The 18,905-nt window shown below is 41.6% G+C and overlaps 1 protein-coding gene across 6 annotated transcripts in view; it reads right to left on the bottom strand.

Annotated features, from left to right (window-relative positions):
- Window positions 1-491: 491 nt before the first annotated feature.
- DHRS3 (dehydrogenase/reductase 3) overlaps window positions 492-18,905 on the bottom strand; it is a 28,828-nt gene continuing 10,414 nt past the window's right edge. For all 6 annotated transcript variants that reach the window (XM_068916181.1, XM_068916184.1, XM_068916185.1 and 3 more), the window contains 5 exons: window positions 6,892-7,035; window positions 6,211-6,330; window positions 5,084-5,322; window positions 3,933-4,058; window positions 492-2,657 (listed from right to left, as the gene is read on the bottom strand). In XM_068916181.1, coding sequence (XP_068772282.1) covers window positions 2,573-2,657; window positions 3,933-4,058; window positions 5,084-5,322; window positions 6,211-6,330; window positions 6,892-7,035 — 714 coding nt within the window. In that variant the 3' untranslated portion in view covers window positions 492-2,572. The remainder of the gene's footprint in view (window positions 2,658-3,932; window positions 4,059-5,083; window positions 5,323-6,210; window positions 6,331-6,891; window positions 7,036-18,905) is intronic.

Genomic DNA, 18,905 nt, shown 5'->3' on the forward strand with positions numbered 1-18,905 from the left:
AGTTCTGACTCGTCTGCATTAATCAGAAAGAAATCAACAGCACTTAGTATGTAAGACAACCTCTGCAGATAGGGAGCATCTTTTATGCAGTTCAGGAAAACAGTAGATTCATCTAAGGAACAGCATATGGGGATTAGTGAGGAGCTGGTTTCACTGTGTGCATTGGTTTTTACCTCTGCATTGCCTTAGGATGTCATTAATGAATGGAATAGCAACATAAAGGTTTGATTTAAGAGGGACACCGTGGGGTTCCATCTTTCACCAATTCTGTTTGCTTTTGCGTCTACAAGTCTGGCATGCCTGACTGTAGTTAATGAGAAAATAGAAAGGCTTAGAGTGCATGAGGGGAGGTAGGTCTAATCATCCCTTCCCAAGTGGCTCTTGATATTTATGGTACCTTTAGTATTCCTGGCAGATCCTGGAAGGGCTCTCCCCTCACTGCAGTTGTGTTTTCAGTGAACTAGTTTTCTTCTCAAAAAACAGACAAAAAATAAAGCTGAAAGCATCTATTAGGGTGGGTGTCAAAATCACAGAGATCAAAGTTTCTTTTCATCCTCTCCAGAGAGTCTCAGACATCTAGGAATTCAAAACAAAACTCCATTGTAAGAAACCTTTTCAAAGCTGGCACAGTACTAAAGCTTGTATGTATGTTACTGCACTCAGAAGGAAAGCACTGACCCAGATAGGAGAGCTCCTCAAAATATCCATGCAGGCAGAGGGGCTTGCATCAATGGCACCCTTTGCAGTGTCTGCTTCATGAACTGTCCAAGAAGAGCTATCTACCGATTTGCAGCAAGGATCAGACCTTCAGATTTTAACATGCACATCATTGCATCTAAGTAGCTGGTTCCCATTCTATATGGCAGAACCAAAGTAGTATCTCAAATGTAGCTCGCAGCTTTTCTCCTAGAACTCAAATCTCTTCTAGGAAATGATATATTTTAGATTATGGGTTTTTTTCTCTTCTCTATTTTAGCATAAAACCTTTTGGTTTATAAACAAATACAGTTTTTACTTTCTATAGCATGTTCCATTTGAATTTACTGATCATTTGGCAAACATTAAGGTAGTCAGACTTACAACTTTTGAGGTAGGGAAACACTAGAAATATCGGCTTTGCAGGTCAGGGTGCACTTTGAGACTTGCCCAGGGTCACACAGGACATCTATGAAAAAGCTCAAAATGCAAGTCAGGAACTCTAACTTCAATCCTTTACTTTAACCATGTGGCTTTCCTTGAGGTGCTTCATTGGGATGTTCTCCAATCAGACTTGCTACTTCCCCGTATCTCAATTATATTAATTCCTCTTTTAGTAGCGTTCCAATAATGTTACAACTACATTGCTATGCCTAGTGCTGCACACTGCATCTGGCACAGGAATGCAGCGTTGCTCCTACTAGGCTGTCAAGGAGAGTATATCATTACAAAAATAAATAACGTCTCGCTGCTTCTGGCATTTCAGTCCAAGCAGTATTTATCACTTTTGGCTGATCAGTGCCTGATTTGATGCCCCTAAAAAACAATGGGTATATTCCCAGTTGAATTCAATGTGCATTTAATCAGGTCTTTGCTAACTGTGCTTGCAAACTTCACATTTCATGAGCGCTAGAGTGCTGTCTTTTCTGTGTTTAGAGCATTATTCCACTTATTTCACTGTGCAGACTGATACAATGGATTTTCCTCTGTATGGATTACATCAGTGAATGTGTGTTTGTAAAAGCAGGCTCTAGATTTAGTTCATCCCCAATCTGATGCTGCCTACACGCGTGGCAATCTAGGGATTAATGCTAAAAAAAAAAAAAATATATATATATATATATATATTTCATCATAAATGAACAAAAATATTCAGAAAGACAATTAAATTTCATATATGAGTTCAGTGCCAGAAGGAATCTTCCATGATTCAAACTGCCTGCTCTTCTGACTGAGCATCCCCCTCTGGCCTTTACAGGTGCAGTCAGCAATCCTGGGCCCAGCACTATCCTTCCACACAGGCCTGGGTCGCCTTTAATAAAGAAAACAGCAGTTTGCTCCTCCTTCTCTATGACATGAGTTGGGAACAGCTTCATCCGCGGATGTAAAGCATGACCAGTCAGTGAAGAAAGGGAAGGAAGCTTCCACTAAACATCCATAATTTGTAGTTCTTCAAAGTAATTTTTCCCATTAAAAAAGCTGGAACGAAATCAGGATCGGTTTGCAATTGTAGTTCCTCTGAAGAGATGGGTAAAGTGTGTGATATGCTGCCCCTCAGCTGAAACAGCCTACAGATATTTTATAAACAAAAATTACATCTTAAAACTGTGAGTAGATTTAACAATGTCCTCTAAAGAATTAAACATCATAGGAACATTTCACACTTTTTGTTTTTCTTTCCAAGGGTCCATAGTCTAGTCATTCAGTCCTGTGCAAAGGTCATGTTACTATGGTTATGACCTGCAAGAAATGTGTTGCCTTAGAGCAGCACAAGTCACATGGGCAGGCTAAAAGCCAAGACGGCTGATTCACAGTCTTGACAGGATTCTCATGCTTGTGTTGCCTTCACTGAGGAATCGTCTTTGCACCACCGGGTCTATGTTCGTCCTTTAAAAGTGTTCATGCAGGTGTAGCTTCCAGAAAACTTGTGGATTTCTTCAAGTGCTGACTGAGGGAGAATGCTGTAGGAAAAGCAGAAAGAAAATAAGCAGACAGGACAAAACCTTTGAATCTCTTCGAACGAGAGAACGAGTAAGTCTGGATGTGCGAACACACATATGTATGCACACACACCCGCGTGATCAGGTAGCTCGTGAAAGCACGCAGTCAAAACATTGGTCAGTATCTCTCAGAGCCCAGAGGAAGAAAGTTGTGTCATTTCACTCTTCCTAAATGGAAACATTTATCAACAAAGGTCTGTAAAGCCTGGAACTTCAAAGACACTATCATCTTTTGTTTCTCCCCAGTGCAGCACAGAACCTTGTGCTTTGAAATACACAAATTTACACTGACTTGTATGGTTAACTTGCTATCTATGTGTCCTAGGCATGGGGCTTCCTTATGATAACGTATGGACATATACCTAATTTCCTGTCAGCTGCTGCAGTGGAAAATAAATGATTGATTCTCATAATTAACGAGCAGGAGAGCTACCCTTTTATAGTCTGCAAAATTTCTGAGAACTTTTGAGACTATCCCAAATTTTGCATTCAGAGCTAAACTTTATTACAAATTGTTTTGTCTCGTCTGACACACAGTATTGTAATTATTGTTCAAAGAAATCTCATGGCCTTGTTCTAGTTCCTGACTGAAATAGGTTTTCCAAAGGTTTTGGTGCAAACTCTCGTGAAGACGCAATTTAAAAGGTCCTTTCTTCAGTTATTTCAGGAAATAAAATTATGACTTGCTTGCCTTAAGCACTTTAAAAGTCCCGATCAGAGTAATTCCCCGCTAAAGCAGAAAATAATCACACACACAAATTATTCTGATGGTTTCATGGCTTTAAAACAAACAATGTTCTCCAAATACAGGTGTTGATGTGCATACTTTATATATAGAAAGCCTTTGCAAAATAAAGGCTGCAGTCCAAAGAGGGGCTTACTGAATGAAAATTAGCTAGATGCATATATTAACAGTTAAGAAATTTCCCAGATACAAACAGCAGTTCAGACCTCATGAATCTGAATTTTGGGAGTGAATCTGCTTTCGTAAAGGGGACAAACCCAGGGGAAAAGAATCTAACAAAGGGAACTTTAGAAATTTTCTCCCCTTTGCTCCTATGTCTGTTCTTCGTGGAAGGGCATGAACCAGCCTGATCTGATCTAGGGTATCAGCTAACAGTCAAACTGAAGTTCACCTCGGTGGACAGATAGCAGGATTGTAAGCCAGTCTTGCCTATTCTATAGGCAAGGCTTGCCTAGCCAGTCTAGGCTATAGCTGGCAACGGAAATACTTACCTTTTTAGGATGACGAGAACACGCATTGTCCATGGAAGGAGGAGGAAGGCTTGGTTCATCTGAACAGCTTCCACTGTCCTCCTAGCCACAGTCTCTGGCTTGAGAGGAGGAAAAAGATTAGGGAACCTGAATAAATAAAGTTAAAAAAAAAAAAAATTATTTGTTAACCAAGCTCCTTGTTTAAGATACCCGTTTAAGTCCTGATGCCATCTAAGTTATCATTGGTCAGTGGCATTGAAACATACCCCAAGCTGGCTGAAAGGAACAGAGAACGAGAATGAAGCCCAGGTCCTATAGCCCTGTCTTCCAACTAGTACTACTAGACTGGCTAAACAGTTAAGGAGTGAACATGTTGCAGCCTTTAGAAGGAAGTGGCAGAACCTATTCAGGATCTCGCTTCAGGGATTTTCTTAAGCAGTTTGCAAACTAACATCACAACCCTGTCTTTTCAGTGTCAATGTTCTTCTTCCTCTTGTTTGCTCTCTACTAGATTCAGACTCTCACAGGTGATCTTCGCTCTTTGCTTTTGATAGCAGGAATAAGGCTTTTCCTGGCTCCAACAATGGAATGACATTGTGTATTTTCTCTCTCTCGCTAAAGGAGCACAAACTATACTAACGGGTCATTTTGTCCATTGTAAAAGATTAATTTGGTTAACCATTAGTTCTTGAATTTAGTCTGTTCTCTTAGAGGCAACAAGGAGGTGTAGTGATAGCCTTACTTCGGTCTGTGGCTGTCACTCCCTTCAGTGGGAAAGAATTAAGTATTTAAATGAATAAGGAAGGAATTTGTACGGTTAATTCACTAGTAATTTGTAGGCTGCTCCCCTCTGAATGATCTCAGTTTTCAGATTGCTTCCTCTCCCTCTCTGGTGGCTGCAAATGGCCCAAATACACTCTCTGAAAAATAGCGTTCAGTTTTCTCTGTAGAAGCAAAAAAGCCTCAAAGATGCAGTACAGGCAGTTTGTACGAATGTGCTAGCAAACTGAAGGAACCAGTCTGATGAGTCCCAGGCGGCCTAGGGTGACCCTCTGTTCCCAGGCAGCCAAATGAGACATCAAATTCTCTCAACTAAATGAAGCATTAATTAGGAGTGTATTCTGATGATTCATTTAAAATGAGATGTTTTATTCTAGCTCCCCTGGACTGACCTGATTCTCATGCCCTGAAACATCTCTGTGCTTGTGTGGAAGGGCAGGACTGTTGTGGCGTTCACTCCAGGACAGTCTAGCAACCCCAAGGTCAGGCTCTCCATAAAGGCAAAGGAAGAGGCTTTGGAGGTGCAATAGTCAATGGCACCAGGGATGGCTGACAAGGCCAGGACAGAGTTCAAGCAAACAATGTGTCCATTCTGCAACTCCAGCATCCTTGGCAGGAATGCTTTGGTGGTCTGAAGAACAACAGAGAAAAAACAAAAAGTCTTGCTCAGCAGAGATATGACAAAGCTAGTAGTGACTGAAAAATAAGGTGACACAGACAACAAGCCAAACCCCGCTGTCCATTAAGCTAGGAAAGGAGTAGGAGAATGCTTTGTTGACATGTCACTCTTTGAAACCTTCTAAACAAAGTTTGTGTATAAACAAAGCAAAATCTTTCCTAGCGTACAAGCAAGCAGTGCCCACAGATAAAGGCCATGAACAGAACGCTCTGTATGTTTAAGAAGTTCTTATACAGGATAAGATATACCCTCTTTACTGTGAGGGTGACAGAGCATTGGAACAGGTTGCCCAGTGAGGTAGTGGAGTCTCCTTCGCTGGAGATATTCAAAATCCGTCTGGATGTGGTCCTGGGAAGTATGCTCTAGAGGACCCTGCTTGAGCAGGGAGGTTGGACTAGATGATCTCCAGAGGTCCCTTCCAACCTCAACCATTCTGTGATTCTGCGATTCTGTGATAAAGTATTCTTTTATCTATCTTTCTATCAAGTTCCACCGCAACACTGAGCAGAAAACTCTCCTCCGTGAGCTTGGCCTTTCTCAAAAGAAATCAGATGTTTTACTGGAAATCACAGAATGGGGATGCAAGAGCATCAAATACTGTGCAATTCCTGGAAGCTTTTAATATGATATTTGAGAGAGTCTGTCAAATTTAATTTTCCTCAGACTTCTCTCCTCTGGCCTTTGCCCCTCACGTTGTTTTTCCTGTCTCTCTTTTGTGTCAGACTCATCTTACCAAGAACCATTTAGAAAGGCCTAGCAGCAGCCAAAAACGTTTACCGGCTGTAATCCGTCCCTCTCATTCCCAAGTCTGAATACACGAGATACAAGAGCTTATCTTACCCAGAACTGTCCCAGGGTGTTTATATGTTGTGATTTGAGCAGTGCATCATCATCGCTGTCCATCAGGCTCTTACCATGGACCACAGCAGCATTGTTCACGAGGATAGTGATATCACCCACCTGCAAAAACGCAAATGACTTGTCACAACTAATATCTCTCCTCACAAACCAGGAGTCACTATTAGCCGCCTAGTAGTGGCTGAACATATTACTATTTTTACAGCTTTCGGCATTTTTGCTGATGGGCTTTGTTATCCTTCTGGATCGCTTAAACCAATAACTAGGTCTTTGTACAACATAAGTTGGATTCATCTTGAACCCAGTCTTTCTTAGTTACTCAACTCTGCTCTGTTCAAGCTCACCTACGAATTATAAGAACATTGGAATTAATGTAAGAATTGAGAAGACAAGTTCCCTGCTACTTTTGCCTAGGACACGTATTCACCTACTGATACATATAGATGAACACATTCGATTAGTTATCATTCATATGTTCTTTGTATGGGTGAAAATGTTTACCCTGTGGCAATAAATGCAATGGGACAGAACCTTTTGACTATGTCATATAGAGAAATGTGCACCTTTGTTTTTTCTCAATTTGCCAGTGGATTTTTTTCCCCCATCAAAGGTGAGTGAATTACTAAAATTCTGCCCACAAACAGTGTTTCCACAGACACCAACCTTTTCCCGCACAGCTTTGGCTTGCTGATAGACCTCCTCTCGGTTTCCTACATCACAAATGAAATAATGGCACTCTGTCCCCATCATCCTGATTTCCTCTGTGGTCTCCTTCAGGCATTTCTCAGTTCGACCCCACAGGATGATCTGCAGCAAGAAACATTTGTTAGGGTCAAACTGCTTCTGCTTCAAATCTAAAATAATTAAAAAACATGTTTCTAACTTGAACAATCTGACAGCTCTCCTGTCCTGCACCGTTTCATTTAAGACTAGCAATGATTTTTAAACAATGATTATAAATGAGGTATGGGAGATGGGACTCTAGCATGGTGGTGGTAGCTGAAGCCCGCTGCCGAAATTCTATTTACAGGTGAAGGCCTGTTCTTTACAAGCAACACAAGAGTGAAATCGAAAAATCAGATCTTTAGCCTAACAGGACGAAAACACAAGGCACTTGGCAAATTTTCTGTACCATGACTTTTGCTATACACACACAAAGAAAGATAACTTTTAATTCTAAAATCACAGACCTTCCTGTATACCTGGCATGTTATCTACTTCTTGTTCTACATTTGGAGATAGTATCTCCTCTACAGTAAAACATATTTCTTCAGGATATCAAAGGTAACAATTTGCAATGCTGATTGTTTGAAGGCCAGCAATGAGCAAGAGGTTCATCCTAATCCAGACATTTGAAGAGAGAAACTTCTAGCATTAATTCATTTTGCAACTAATACATGAAAGATTTTATTTGTCACTTCCAGTTAACAAATATAGTTAAAAATGATATAATACTTCTTATACAAAGAATAATTCTTAATATCCATGAAAACAAAACATTCAAACTGCATACCACGGATTTGATATAAAACAAAGACTTAGCCAGTGCAACCCTGTCTGTGTTTCTACACCATCATGGGAAAAAAAAAAAGAAAGAAATAACCCAAAATGTTACTAGGTTCATTAACTTTCACTGTGACACTTTACCCAGGATTATCTTTCCTAGAGAGACAATAAGGCTAGTTTTAATTGTCTCAAATAAGAAATGGTGCTTCCACCACTATCTTTGGAACATTAATCCACAGCTAAAGAGAGTTAACCAAAATAATTTCTTCCCGGTATACCTAACACTATTTTCTACCTCTTTTAAAGCTACTGGAAGAGAATATAATTTCATCTCTCCATTACCAAAGACAACTATATTCATGAATCGATCTATTATTTTTGCTTTTCAAACTGGTAACAGTTGTCTAATCATTTATCATGATATGAATGGCTGGACACTTGTCATTCTGCACAGCATAAATTACTGAATGGAGTATGTTACTGAAATCAGCTGACTGCTCTGTGAGTCAAATAGCAAGATCCAAAAGAGAAAGAACTAAAGGGTGCTTCTGCTCACAATTGCAATTTAAAACAACATAGCTTTTTCTACAGCAGATGGTTGCATTTATAATGCAAAATTACCATTTAGGACTAAAAAAATAAATGAAATTCACATAGTCAAATGCAGGTTTATCCTATTCAGGGTACTGGAAAAACAGGCCTTGGAAATGGAAAGACTTTGCTGCCCTCAGAGTGGCACTATTTCCAAGCAGCGGCCCTATCAACTGTGATCCAGGATTACAATTGCTTCCCATACCACTGGCTCCTGAGTCTGGATCTGACTGCTATCCTGATTTTTTATGGTTAGAAATAAGCACACTTAACCTCATAACCAGTACTAAACCTCTGGAAAGGTCAAAGAGCTCTTTCAGAACAACTAAGCAAGGCTGAAACACAGAAGTAGCTGGGTCCTCAATCCATTTCCTAAGTAAGTTAAATTCAAAATTAATCCCATCTATAAATCATCGGCACACCTATTAACATAAACACTCATACACACACAAAGGCAGACTTATATTCTGAAAGGCACAAGAGGGCTGCTGAACATTTTTAATATGATTCACAGAGAAATAACGTGTTGGATTTCCTGTTAGCTAAAGTTACGAACGCTTATTCGTTCTAAAGGAATAGCCAGCAGACACAGCAATTGAACCTCTTCTCTAAGTAACTTTATTGCAAAGCTTGTTCAAAGAAGAAAGTTTGAGCCTATCTATTGCCTTGAGATATATACAGGAAAAGTGTAAAAGACAGGCACATGGACAGCGCTTTGGACGAAAGGAATATAAAAAGCCGAATTTACACCGTGAAGGAAGAATGAGTTGGTTAACCAGAAATTTCAGAGCACATATAATTATGTCAGAGCCATTTTGCTGGTAATCTTATCTCAGAGGGCGTTGTTTTCAAGGAAAAAGCTGTTTCCAGAATTGAAGACTATAAGAAAGGATTATGGCTAAAAAAATGGTTTGTCCATTGGCCTGTCTTTGAAAGCCTCAGCATACGGCCATCCTTGGCTACCAGGCTTTGGCATCTACACAAAGCTAGCAAAGCTGAAGTTTATTTACATGCTCTTGAACTCAGAGCTAGACTGGGTGATATTTCTTATGCCTACACCGCAGGCTTGAAGGGAAATCAAAAACATTTGAGAAATTTCACAAGCTTTGAGGAAATATTGACAAAATATTGTTCAATTGCAAGTGTACACACATTTCACAACCTACATCTCTGTGGAAAGGGGAGGAAAAAACCTTACAAACTGCCAATGTAAGCAGCCAGCTTGATGCCCACAGAGTCGTGAGTCTGTGCCAATGTGGACTTTAGCCTCTCAGTAGGGTTGGCTCAGTCGAGTGTAAACGCTGAAAAATTAACTGGTAAGTTGAAGAGTGATGGGAGATAGAGGAAGAGGAGAGAAAGAGAAATAAGGCATCAGACAAAGGTTGAGTAAATAAGGCAAGAAATTGACCTCTCATACCTAGCACCCCAGGGTTTCATGCTGCTTTTGCAAAATAAAAAGTCGAGCCCTCAGTCTTCACTTTCATCTGTTTCAAACATCCACACAGCCTCCTGTTCTCAAGAGCTGCCATTGACGCATCTGACCGTGACGCAACTCTTGGACATAATATTTTTTATGCCCCAATAGTTATTTCGTGACCTTTAATATCCTATAGGCAATCTTGCAAGATGACCCCATAAAACCTGGGCCATCCAGGGAAGACGGAATTTGCTGACTATCCTTCTAACAGCATGAACTTTAGTACTGATTCTTAACATGAGACGTTTTCAAGTCCCTGATACTGTTCACAATCAGGTGAAGGCCTCAGCCTGCGTTAAAGAGAAAAGCAGTAAATAAAAGACCATTCTTTTGTGAGAGGTGAGAGTTCCCTAACAACGCAGTGGGAAGGCAGGTTTCCTGCTGTCATTTTTGCTACTTTTTACAGATGGATAAACTCAAAACTCAATGCACCACGCTTCTGGTCCAAATTCAAGCTTGAATGCTCCTATAAGATCATATGAGGCTTTCACTTTCTCTCTTACATCTAGTCAAAAGTTTAAACTGGCACCGACTTCACTCTGGCCTCCTAGGATATCAAGTCCTACGAAGGGATGAGACTTTTAGTTGCTGCTTTAGCCTCACATTTGAGGGCTCTGCTGCTCCTCAGCAGAAGGCTTTGGCTGGTGTTTCACTGTAGGCAATAATTGTCTCTTCTCTTCTTGCTTGCAATGGTTTCACCACTGTTTTTCTAGGTCCTTATTCAACTCTATTGCCTCCTGAGGAGATCGCCTACCAACCTGCTTGTAAGTCCTCCACGCTCTTGAATTCACCTCCTCCTGCAGAATCTGCAATTTGACAATTTGCTGTTCGGCACTCAAAAGTTGTGTTATTCTGCAATGTTCTCGCTAAAGCAGATACAGCACTGAACCAGAGAGCTTAAGAGTCAGTGATAATCATGCATGTTCTGAATGCTCCTGAACAAAGGGCTTGCTCACAGTTGAACAGATGAAGCGCTGTGGGGGTGGGCCTGCTTTTTTCTGATGCCCTCTGAGCTCCAGCCAGCCTAAAGCTGTGCGATTGGCACTTCGCTTCCCGTTACGTGTAAGGACGTAAGTAACTCTCATTGTATCCTTTGCTCAATCAACATCAAGAGAAGCATTATCCAGCTTTATCCTGCCCTAGTCAGGATTTGAGCGCTCTGCATTTGTGAGACGTCTAGACCTGGAGTTTAGGAAATGGCCCATTTTATTAGGAGGCAGAATTTTCAATGTATAGACATGTGTCCAAGGGCGTCCCCTTTCCCTTTTAAATTTAATTCTAAATTGGCAGTAACTATGTCCCAACTGGAGACTTAAGTCCTGGAGAGAATGACTCTTACGGTCCCAGAAATTCCTGTCTGAGACAGAGGAAAACGCAGAGGAATGAAAGAGAGAAGAGACAGCGTTGCTTATTACACAGCCTTTCAGGAGGCTGCACAGCCACCCATTCACCGTTATGTAATGGTGGAGGGAGGAATATTTAATCTATGTGTTGGAGAAATTCTTGGACAGACAGTTTTCCGTCCTGGAAAGAATCCAGCCACCATTTCTTCTCCCCCTTCATCTCCTCCTCCTCCTCTCCTGCCTGCCCCTCCCTACCGCACTAGACACGCTCTCCTTTCAAAAAGTTACTGACCAGAAAATTGTCGAGGGCAGCAGCCCAGCGAGGCGGTTAATCCCCGCTGCGGCAGGCCGGCTCGAGAGGCATCCTGCCCTGCTGTTACCTCCGGGTGACCCCGGTGGTTGGCAGCCAGGGAGGCAGGTGGAACGTCAAAGCAATCGCTTGTGCTGCGGACCTCGGCCGCTGGGCGAGCGCCGAAGGAGTCTTCCCGCGATGGGACACACACAACCATGGATTTATGATGGCAGAAGGAACTTAGCATGTCCTCCTCTTAATTAACTTAAAAGTAGCTAACGGCTGTGACGTCACAGTTTAGTGCCGTTTTCCCCAGGATTTATTCACGAGCAGGTTTTGCCAAACAAACCTTATCTCTTTATCTCCCATCCTCTGGCAAGTCACTGAACACCTTATCTGGCCTTAGGAAAATCATTTCAGCTAGAGTGGCAGGCTCAGTAGACACTGCATCCTCCACTCACTTTAATCTGATAATGAGACATGCCCTGAGGTCGAAGGGGAGTCAGAAGGAAGGTTTTCGCTGCTGCTGTACTAAGCCAAGACCTTCTAATAGAGGCCTGCGCTGGCTACTTGCCAAAAGCCCAAAACCCGACTACAGGTTTAAATCCTGACTTTTCACCATAATGCAAGTCAGTAAGAGTTATGCTTCTGAGAGCCACAGAATCAGATAAGGTCACCAATTTATACAAACTGGTCCAGACTGAAGCTGCTATCAACCTGCATATACACACATGATCTACACCACAGTCCTATGTATAATGCTGGTGAAGGAGATAAGGTTAGAGTTAATTTTACGTCATTTACAAGGCTATTCAACTGCTTGGTCCAATTTTATTGCTAGCACAGTTCAAGAAAAACAGCAAAGGAATGTTGCCCTTTCATATCTCCAATTAATTTGGCACTGTATCTTCAGCAAACCTGCTGTGCTAACCTTTGCCCCTCCAACAAACTAGACCAGTATTGGAAAGGAGTCGCACAACAAAAGCATTTTGGGGACAGAACACGTACCGTTTCTTGACGCGGCCCTTGGATTATCTGGGTTGTATTTTAGTAGAGACCTGTTCACGCCTAGGCTTTTCTAGCACAGCAACGTGCATTGGGATTAGCAGATATAATTTCCATTCCAAAAGTTTCTGCATTCCGTGATTCATGAAGCAATTCTCTGTATCAATTTGAAGAAACTGCAATTTGAAGGTGTTGCAGAGACACAAAAATGCCCTTTCTACCTGATCTCGTTATCGCTCTCTCCACAAATCAACCCCAACGCCTAGCTGCAGAGCAGCAGAGATAGCAGGTAGTTGGTAGGTTGACCCATTTCATTCCCTTTCAACCTCCTTCATAGGCCAGCGAAACAAAAGTTGCTCTGTTTGAGTTGGTATCTGCAATTGCACAGACTGCTACCTTTGTTCAAACAGAGAAAGCCTTTCAGTGCCCAATACTGAGAGTTCCTGCATAGTTTTAGGAAGTACAGTGTGTATATAATCCACTGAAGTATGTCTGTCTTATCCCAGTATGTTAACAAAGCCTGGCAGTAGTAACTCACAGTTGGTCCTCCAAAGACGCGCATTCCAGTATATCCCATAATCCTGGGAGAGTTTCGCATATCCTGAAAACAGGAGGCTAAATCCTACAGCCTCAAAATTGTTCATGTATTTTGTTGTCAGTGGCCTAAGGATTTTTTCCTCCACCCTTTCCCCTCTCTTGCCCCCAGGGTAAAATCAGACAAGTCATTTCAAGAGTTCTTCATGGGAGAGGCGTGCTAAAGACAGATTACTGGAAGAGTGAAAGGTGTGGCTGTTCAGTGTGAAAAGCCAATCTTTGCTTTAGAAAGGAAAAAAGAACCTTTTGATGCCTGAAGTAGGTCAAAATACTTAACCCAGCCCCTTAGTGACACTTGTATAAAAGTAAGCAAACAAAGCGAACCGGTGGAAAAATTTATCAATTCCCACAGCGGAAAGTGAATATCAAAGCTGCAAGGGACTGGTATAAGAAAGACTGCAGATAAGCATGGGGGACTCAAGAGAGTAAGCCCATTTGCCTGTTTTACACACAAGCTTTTCTAGATCAGCATTTAGAGGTCGTAAAGACATTAGACTATATGAGTTTAATTTAAATTTGAACGCTGCCAGCATGCTAAACACAAGACTTGGAGTCTTTATTATGAGCTGGCTTGAGTTAAAGCCAGGCATAATAGACAGTAACGAGGATAAAAGGTCTAAAGAGACTTCATAAGGGCAGTAAAAGAATGAATAGCAATTCCTTTAGTCTGGAGTCAGAACTTTAAATGTATTACTTTATCTTTTGATTTAACTAACACTCAATGGCATTAACATTAGTCCCCCAAAGTCAACTGCAATGGCACCCCAGGCACCCCTTTTCTTTCCTCTACAGGAAAGCACACCTAAAAACGCACAAAAAAAGTACGTAAACACCTGTCTCCCAATCAAGGGAGGCTTTCCTTGGAAAGCAAACTTTTACTTCGCTGCCTGCATAGAGCCACTGAAAGACCAGCTCCCTCTGAAGAAGTGAACAAATGCCTACTGTTCTCACAGTCGGGACTATTTCAGGACAGGTGGCCCCACGCTGACTTTCTCCCAGTGGTTTTTCCAATCGCTTTGGCCTGCGACACGAACTGCGACTCCGGACTGCCTCGGGAGGAACACTTTTCAGCTCTGCGGGGCAGAGCGGCTGAGGAAGGGGAAGGGTTGGGGTTGTTTGCAAGAAGAGGTCACGCAGGAGTCAGCCTTGACAATCCTATTAACGCTGCTGCGACAGGGTCAAACGGAGTGCACGTCCCAACAAAAGCACCAAGTGGCCACAAGCTGTCCCCCTGCAAAGGTTCACCGAGGCATTTGTTGCGGGGGGGGGGGGGGAACGCCAGATTTTTAATGTCCAGCAATGAAATTCGCAGGCTGCAAAGCAGAAAGCACTGGCATATAGCGGGGTGGGGAGGAGAAGGGAGGTTTCTTTTTATTTCGGTTATATATTTGCGGTAAGACTTGGAAGATGTTTACCAACAGCAACACTCCATGCTGTAAAACTCCATGCTGTAAAACCAGCCAGCGTGTTGCCACCTCCATCCGCTGCCATCCCTCCAACCCGTACTCATACCAAAACGTCCACAGAGATCTCAGGAAATTGTAGGGAGGGTAAATACACAGGTGCAAAAAGCCCTTTTGCGCGGCAAGGACAGCAGACAGGATGAAAGGACAGGAAGTCAGTAAATAACATTTGGAAAGAAAAAGAGAAATTACTGGATCTGCCTGATGAAAAGGATATGGTCCAATATATACAATTTCAACATAACTGAAGGTTTGCTGTTTGCACTTTTTTCCTTCCAAAATGCTGCACTATGATGTTTACGTATTGCACACACGTCGCAGGGTGAAGAGTTCTTGTGGCAGGTTTAACGTGCATGTAACTATAACTAAACGTTCGCTACGATAGAAAGTTATATTGAAATCTTGAAATCTGAGGGTTTTCAACTTCTAGCGAAGAGAGTTAGCCCCACTGCATCAGCTTTGGATCAGCACTCAGACTCCTACGGCTGCTCCCCTGCATAGCTTACAAAAAGTCCAAATTACGCTTGATTAGGAACCTCAGAGCACAAACTAAATTTAGCTTTAACTCTGAACGTTTTCAGCTTTTCTTTAAACTAAATCATTATGAGTTTTTCATCAGCACGTTACTTATTTTGAGGGATCTGTAAAATTCCTCTATGGTCTCTATAATACACACAATTTTATCCGTTAGGTGATGTATTCAAAAGGCAATGTAATTAGCCTTCTGATGCTGGCCTGGCTCTGAACTTTGGCAGGGGATCTATGAACACTGCTCTGTGAACTGGAGCTAGGTTTATTTCACATTATTATGTTGTTCCACGATGTGTCATAGTCCTCTTACAAGCTGAAGGCAACTTTGCATTTCACTGTATTGTCATAGGAGGAGAGAAGGAAAAAAGAAGAAAGGTGGATGAAACGGTAAATTGGTTAAGAGCTCTGATGAATGAGGAAAGCCACAAGGAATTTTTCCAAGCCAGAAGAAGAAAGGGGACAGATAACCCCGCTCCTTGTAGGAACGTCAGAGAAAAGGAAGAATTGGGAAAGTATTTAACGTTGCTAAAATTGAGGAATGGCTCGCAACAAAAAACAAACATGCAAACCCAAGGATAACAAACTTTCTAATGCTGTCATTAGTTACCACATGCCAGAAGGGCCCAAAATATGCTCTGGATCATGCACGTATGATGCAACCTTTTACTGAAAAAGAAATCCAGTGAGGCTACTGGAGAAGCATTGGTTAGAAGAGCCTACGTTAAATCCATACATAAACTGAACGCTCTCAGCAGTTCCAGACAAGCTCTTCTATAAGCCTTTTCTCTTTTCCTCCAAAAAGGAAAATTACTACCAGTTTAAAACCGGCTGTCTACTAGCTGTCAAAATGAGCCGTCCTTACAAGTGTTTTACTCAAAGGAAACAAGGAACACCGCTTAGGAAGAAAGCTTTAATATTGAAATGCTTAAATGGTTCCCCATCTTTTTAGGTATGCTAATTTTTTAATGGTGGCTGTTGCTGTGCAACTGGGCAACATTTCTGAACTCTGTTTATCTGATAAGCGTTGTACGAATTGACAGTTATCAGGACACGTTTAACTCTCTTGGCCCATTAAGTCAGAGAAGAAAGATGGGAATCTGAGGACTATAAACTCCCAGAGTACGTACTCCAGAAAGGGGTAAAGAGCGGCTAGAAAGGTCTCCCACTGCCGGTGCCAATTCTCTCAATGTCCTGCTAAGAAAGATGAAGGGGTAGTTACCCTGCTCATAAAAAACCGTGAGAAACAGCACAGCTCTAGCTGACTGAAAACAGCTCTGACCAGATTGTGCTGCCATGTTCCACGTTTAAACTGAAGGGGCTGGTCAGGCAATCACAAATCAAGCGCTAGCATATTAAGTGGTTACTGCTCTTGGGAAGTTTCCAGCCTTCGGATGTGGTAACTGATCACGCTCTTTAGACCACTGCAAAATGAAAATGCAAAATGAAATGAATGCGCTTCAAGACGAAGATAAAACCAACTAAACAATCACAGAAGTGATGAGGGAAGCGTTGAGTTCCCCGTAAAACAAACTAGGTGTAGCTGTTGTCTTTGGAATAGTCCATAGAAGCCTAAATCTTGACACAAATAACCCAAGTGGGTCTAAATCTGTGAATCAAAACCAAACCAGAAGTGTTTTAAGCGTTTTTAATCTGATTTTAATGGCTAAAGAAGCTGTTCTGACTTCATGCAGTCCCACATAAGTTCATCATAATTATACTGACTCTCTTGAAATTGATCTTTTTCCATTCTATAACCAACATTCTGATTATTTAGTCGCACTAACAATTTTAATGGCAATATGAAACACTGTTCTGGTAACGCTCTTTAAAGAGTTAACAACTTTCTAGCTTTTATTTTCCCTTTTAACTGAGCCAGGAGCAGGAGCTAAGATCACTGGCTAAAGGTAAGATACTTTTCCGAATCTCTGATTTTGCAAAACTGCTGCCTTGAAAGAAGATAACGATGGTGGTCAAACCCATGAACATAGCGCTTCCCCTGCGTGAGTGGTAAACAAGTGTAATGATGTCAGTAGGAGCTGGCTGACCCAGTGATGAACTCCGGGGCTGTATATGACATGCAAGGTGCCAGACCACTACACACACAAAAACGTATCTTTACAGCATAAAAGGTGTCACAGACCAAGCTGCAACTGTTACACGTCATCTAAGGAAGTGAAACCCTGAAAAACCCCGTTGATGGCCAAGCATTTTGCTTTTAAGGAGGAAAACGTTGTGCTTCCAGAAAGCACACATTCAAATATAAACACAACACAGACCATAATCTCTAAGGTGCCTGGATTAAAATCAAATAGCAAGCAGCACAAAGAACGCTCTACAACATTGCGCAATTACCATATCTCAAAACCCAAAATCCAACTAACTGAGTTCAGTGAGACAGGACTCCTGTATTTCCCAAGGGGCTTGGAAATGTTCTTACCTCACTTCTGACAGCTCACTGTAGTAAGAGCCAGCCCTGTTCTGTTACTGCTTTGGGAAAGGAGTGTTTGTACCAGCTGGATGTCTTTAATATTCTGTTTGGAAGCATGAATTCTTCACTTTAAAACAGTAAGCTGAATTTTGTCCTCCCCGATATTTTTTTTTTTTTAAGGCGGTAGGGCACAGGGAATTAAGAGTTTGTAGTCAGATAATTCCAAGTTGCTAAAACCAGATCTCCGAATTTGCTGTTCGCTCTCCAAGATATAAGATGGACAAGTCTCTCCCAGTGAATGTGCTGATCAGAGAGATGGAGTGTCTCTGCGTACTACTAGCAAGGAGATTAAAATGACAGGTCCAAGACAAATACTAATTTAAACTTCAAGTAGAAAGATCTGATTGTCTGCTGTTGAGTCCTTTTTTCAAGGGCAAGGAAAGGTGAACTGTGCGGTCTCCTGACAACAGGATTTTCCACTCCCATGAATTTATTCTAAGTCCTGTAATATTTGAGGATTTTCTTAAGGTCCGGCACCCACAGTCAAATGGTTATCCAAGAATTTCTGCTTTTGTTCGAAGTGCTGCAAGTTTGTCCGCTCCTCAAATATGAAGAAAATCTTGAAAACATAACTTGGTTGTACCCAAAGATTCACACAGAGAGCAAATAAAACAAAAACCCCAATTCCTTTAAATCTCATGCTTCTTTATGAGTAGTAATTCAATAGCAACTAGCAATACAGGAGATATTTGCTGTACAGTGAAGCTCCTAAAAAACCACTGAAATAAGTTTTTGTCAGTGTCGGAAGGTTTCACTGATACAAGCGTTTGGCACTCACAGAAACCGAGCTAGCAGTTTCAGTCCAGGACTTAATGGAAAAGAGAACATATCTAAAAGACAAACACTACCTATCAGCACAACTGGTGCAAGCTGATGTCTGTGCTGGCCGAGAGAATGAACACTGACTGAATGAGACATCAAGCTTGAACTCCCTTCACACCTTTTTTAAAAGGTTGTTTCATGTAGATAAGGGATGACAGAGCTCAAACAGATCATACCAACTTAAGGCTGCCACCCCACCTCTGCATAGGCTCTTTCTAACCTGTGGCTAAAAATATGCCAGACCGCAGGATAATCACAGTCCAGAATCTTTCCAGGCATCATCTTTATGCCAACTCAAAATATGTATACTTTTAAAAGACCCTCAAAGACACAACTGCCACTGATTATACACTGAGAGCAAAATCTCTCTCTTAATCACATTGGTAGGACATAACTGATTTCAGCAAAGCCACGTTTGTGCTTTCAAATGCTATTTTATTACTCCAAGTGTAGCACTGACACATTTGCTTGGGCAACGTTAGACAACAGAAATCCCTATGTTAACCAAAACCAGTGAGCTCTGTGACAATATATTCAATAAATTGTAATTAATAACGTGTCAACA

This window comes from Struthio camelus, chromosome 21, assembly GCF_040807025.1.
Source record: "Struthio camelus isolate bStrCam1 chromosome 21, bStrCam1.hap1, whole genome shotgun sequence".
Taxonomy (NCBI): domain Eukaryota; kingdom Metazoa; phylum Chordata; class Aves; order Struthioniformes; family Struthionidae; genus Struthio; species Struthio camelus.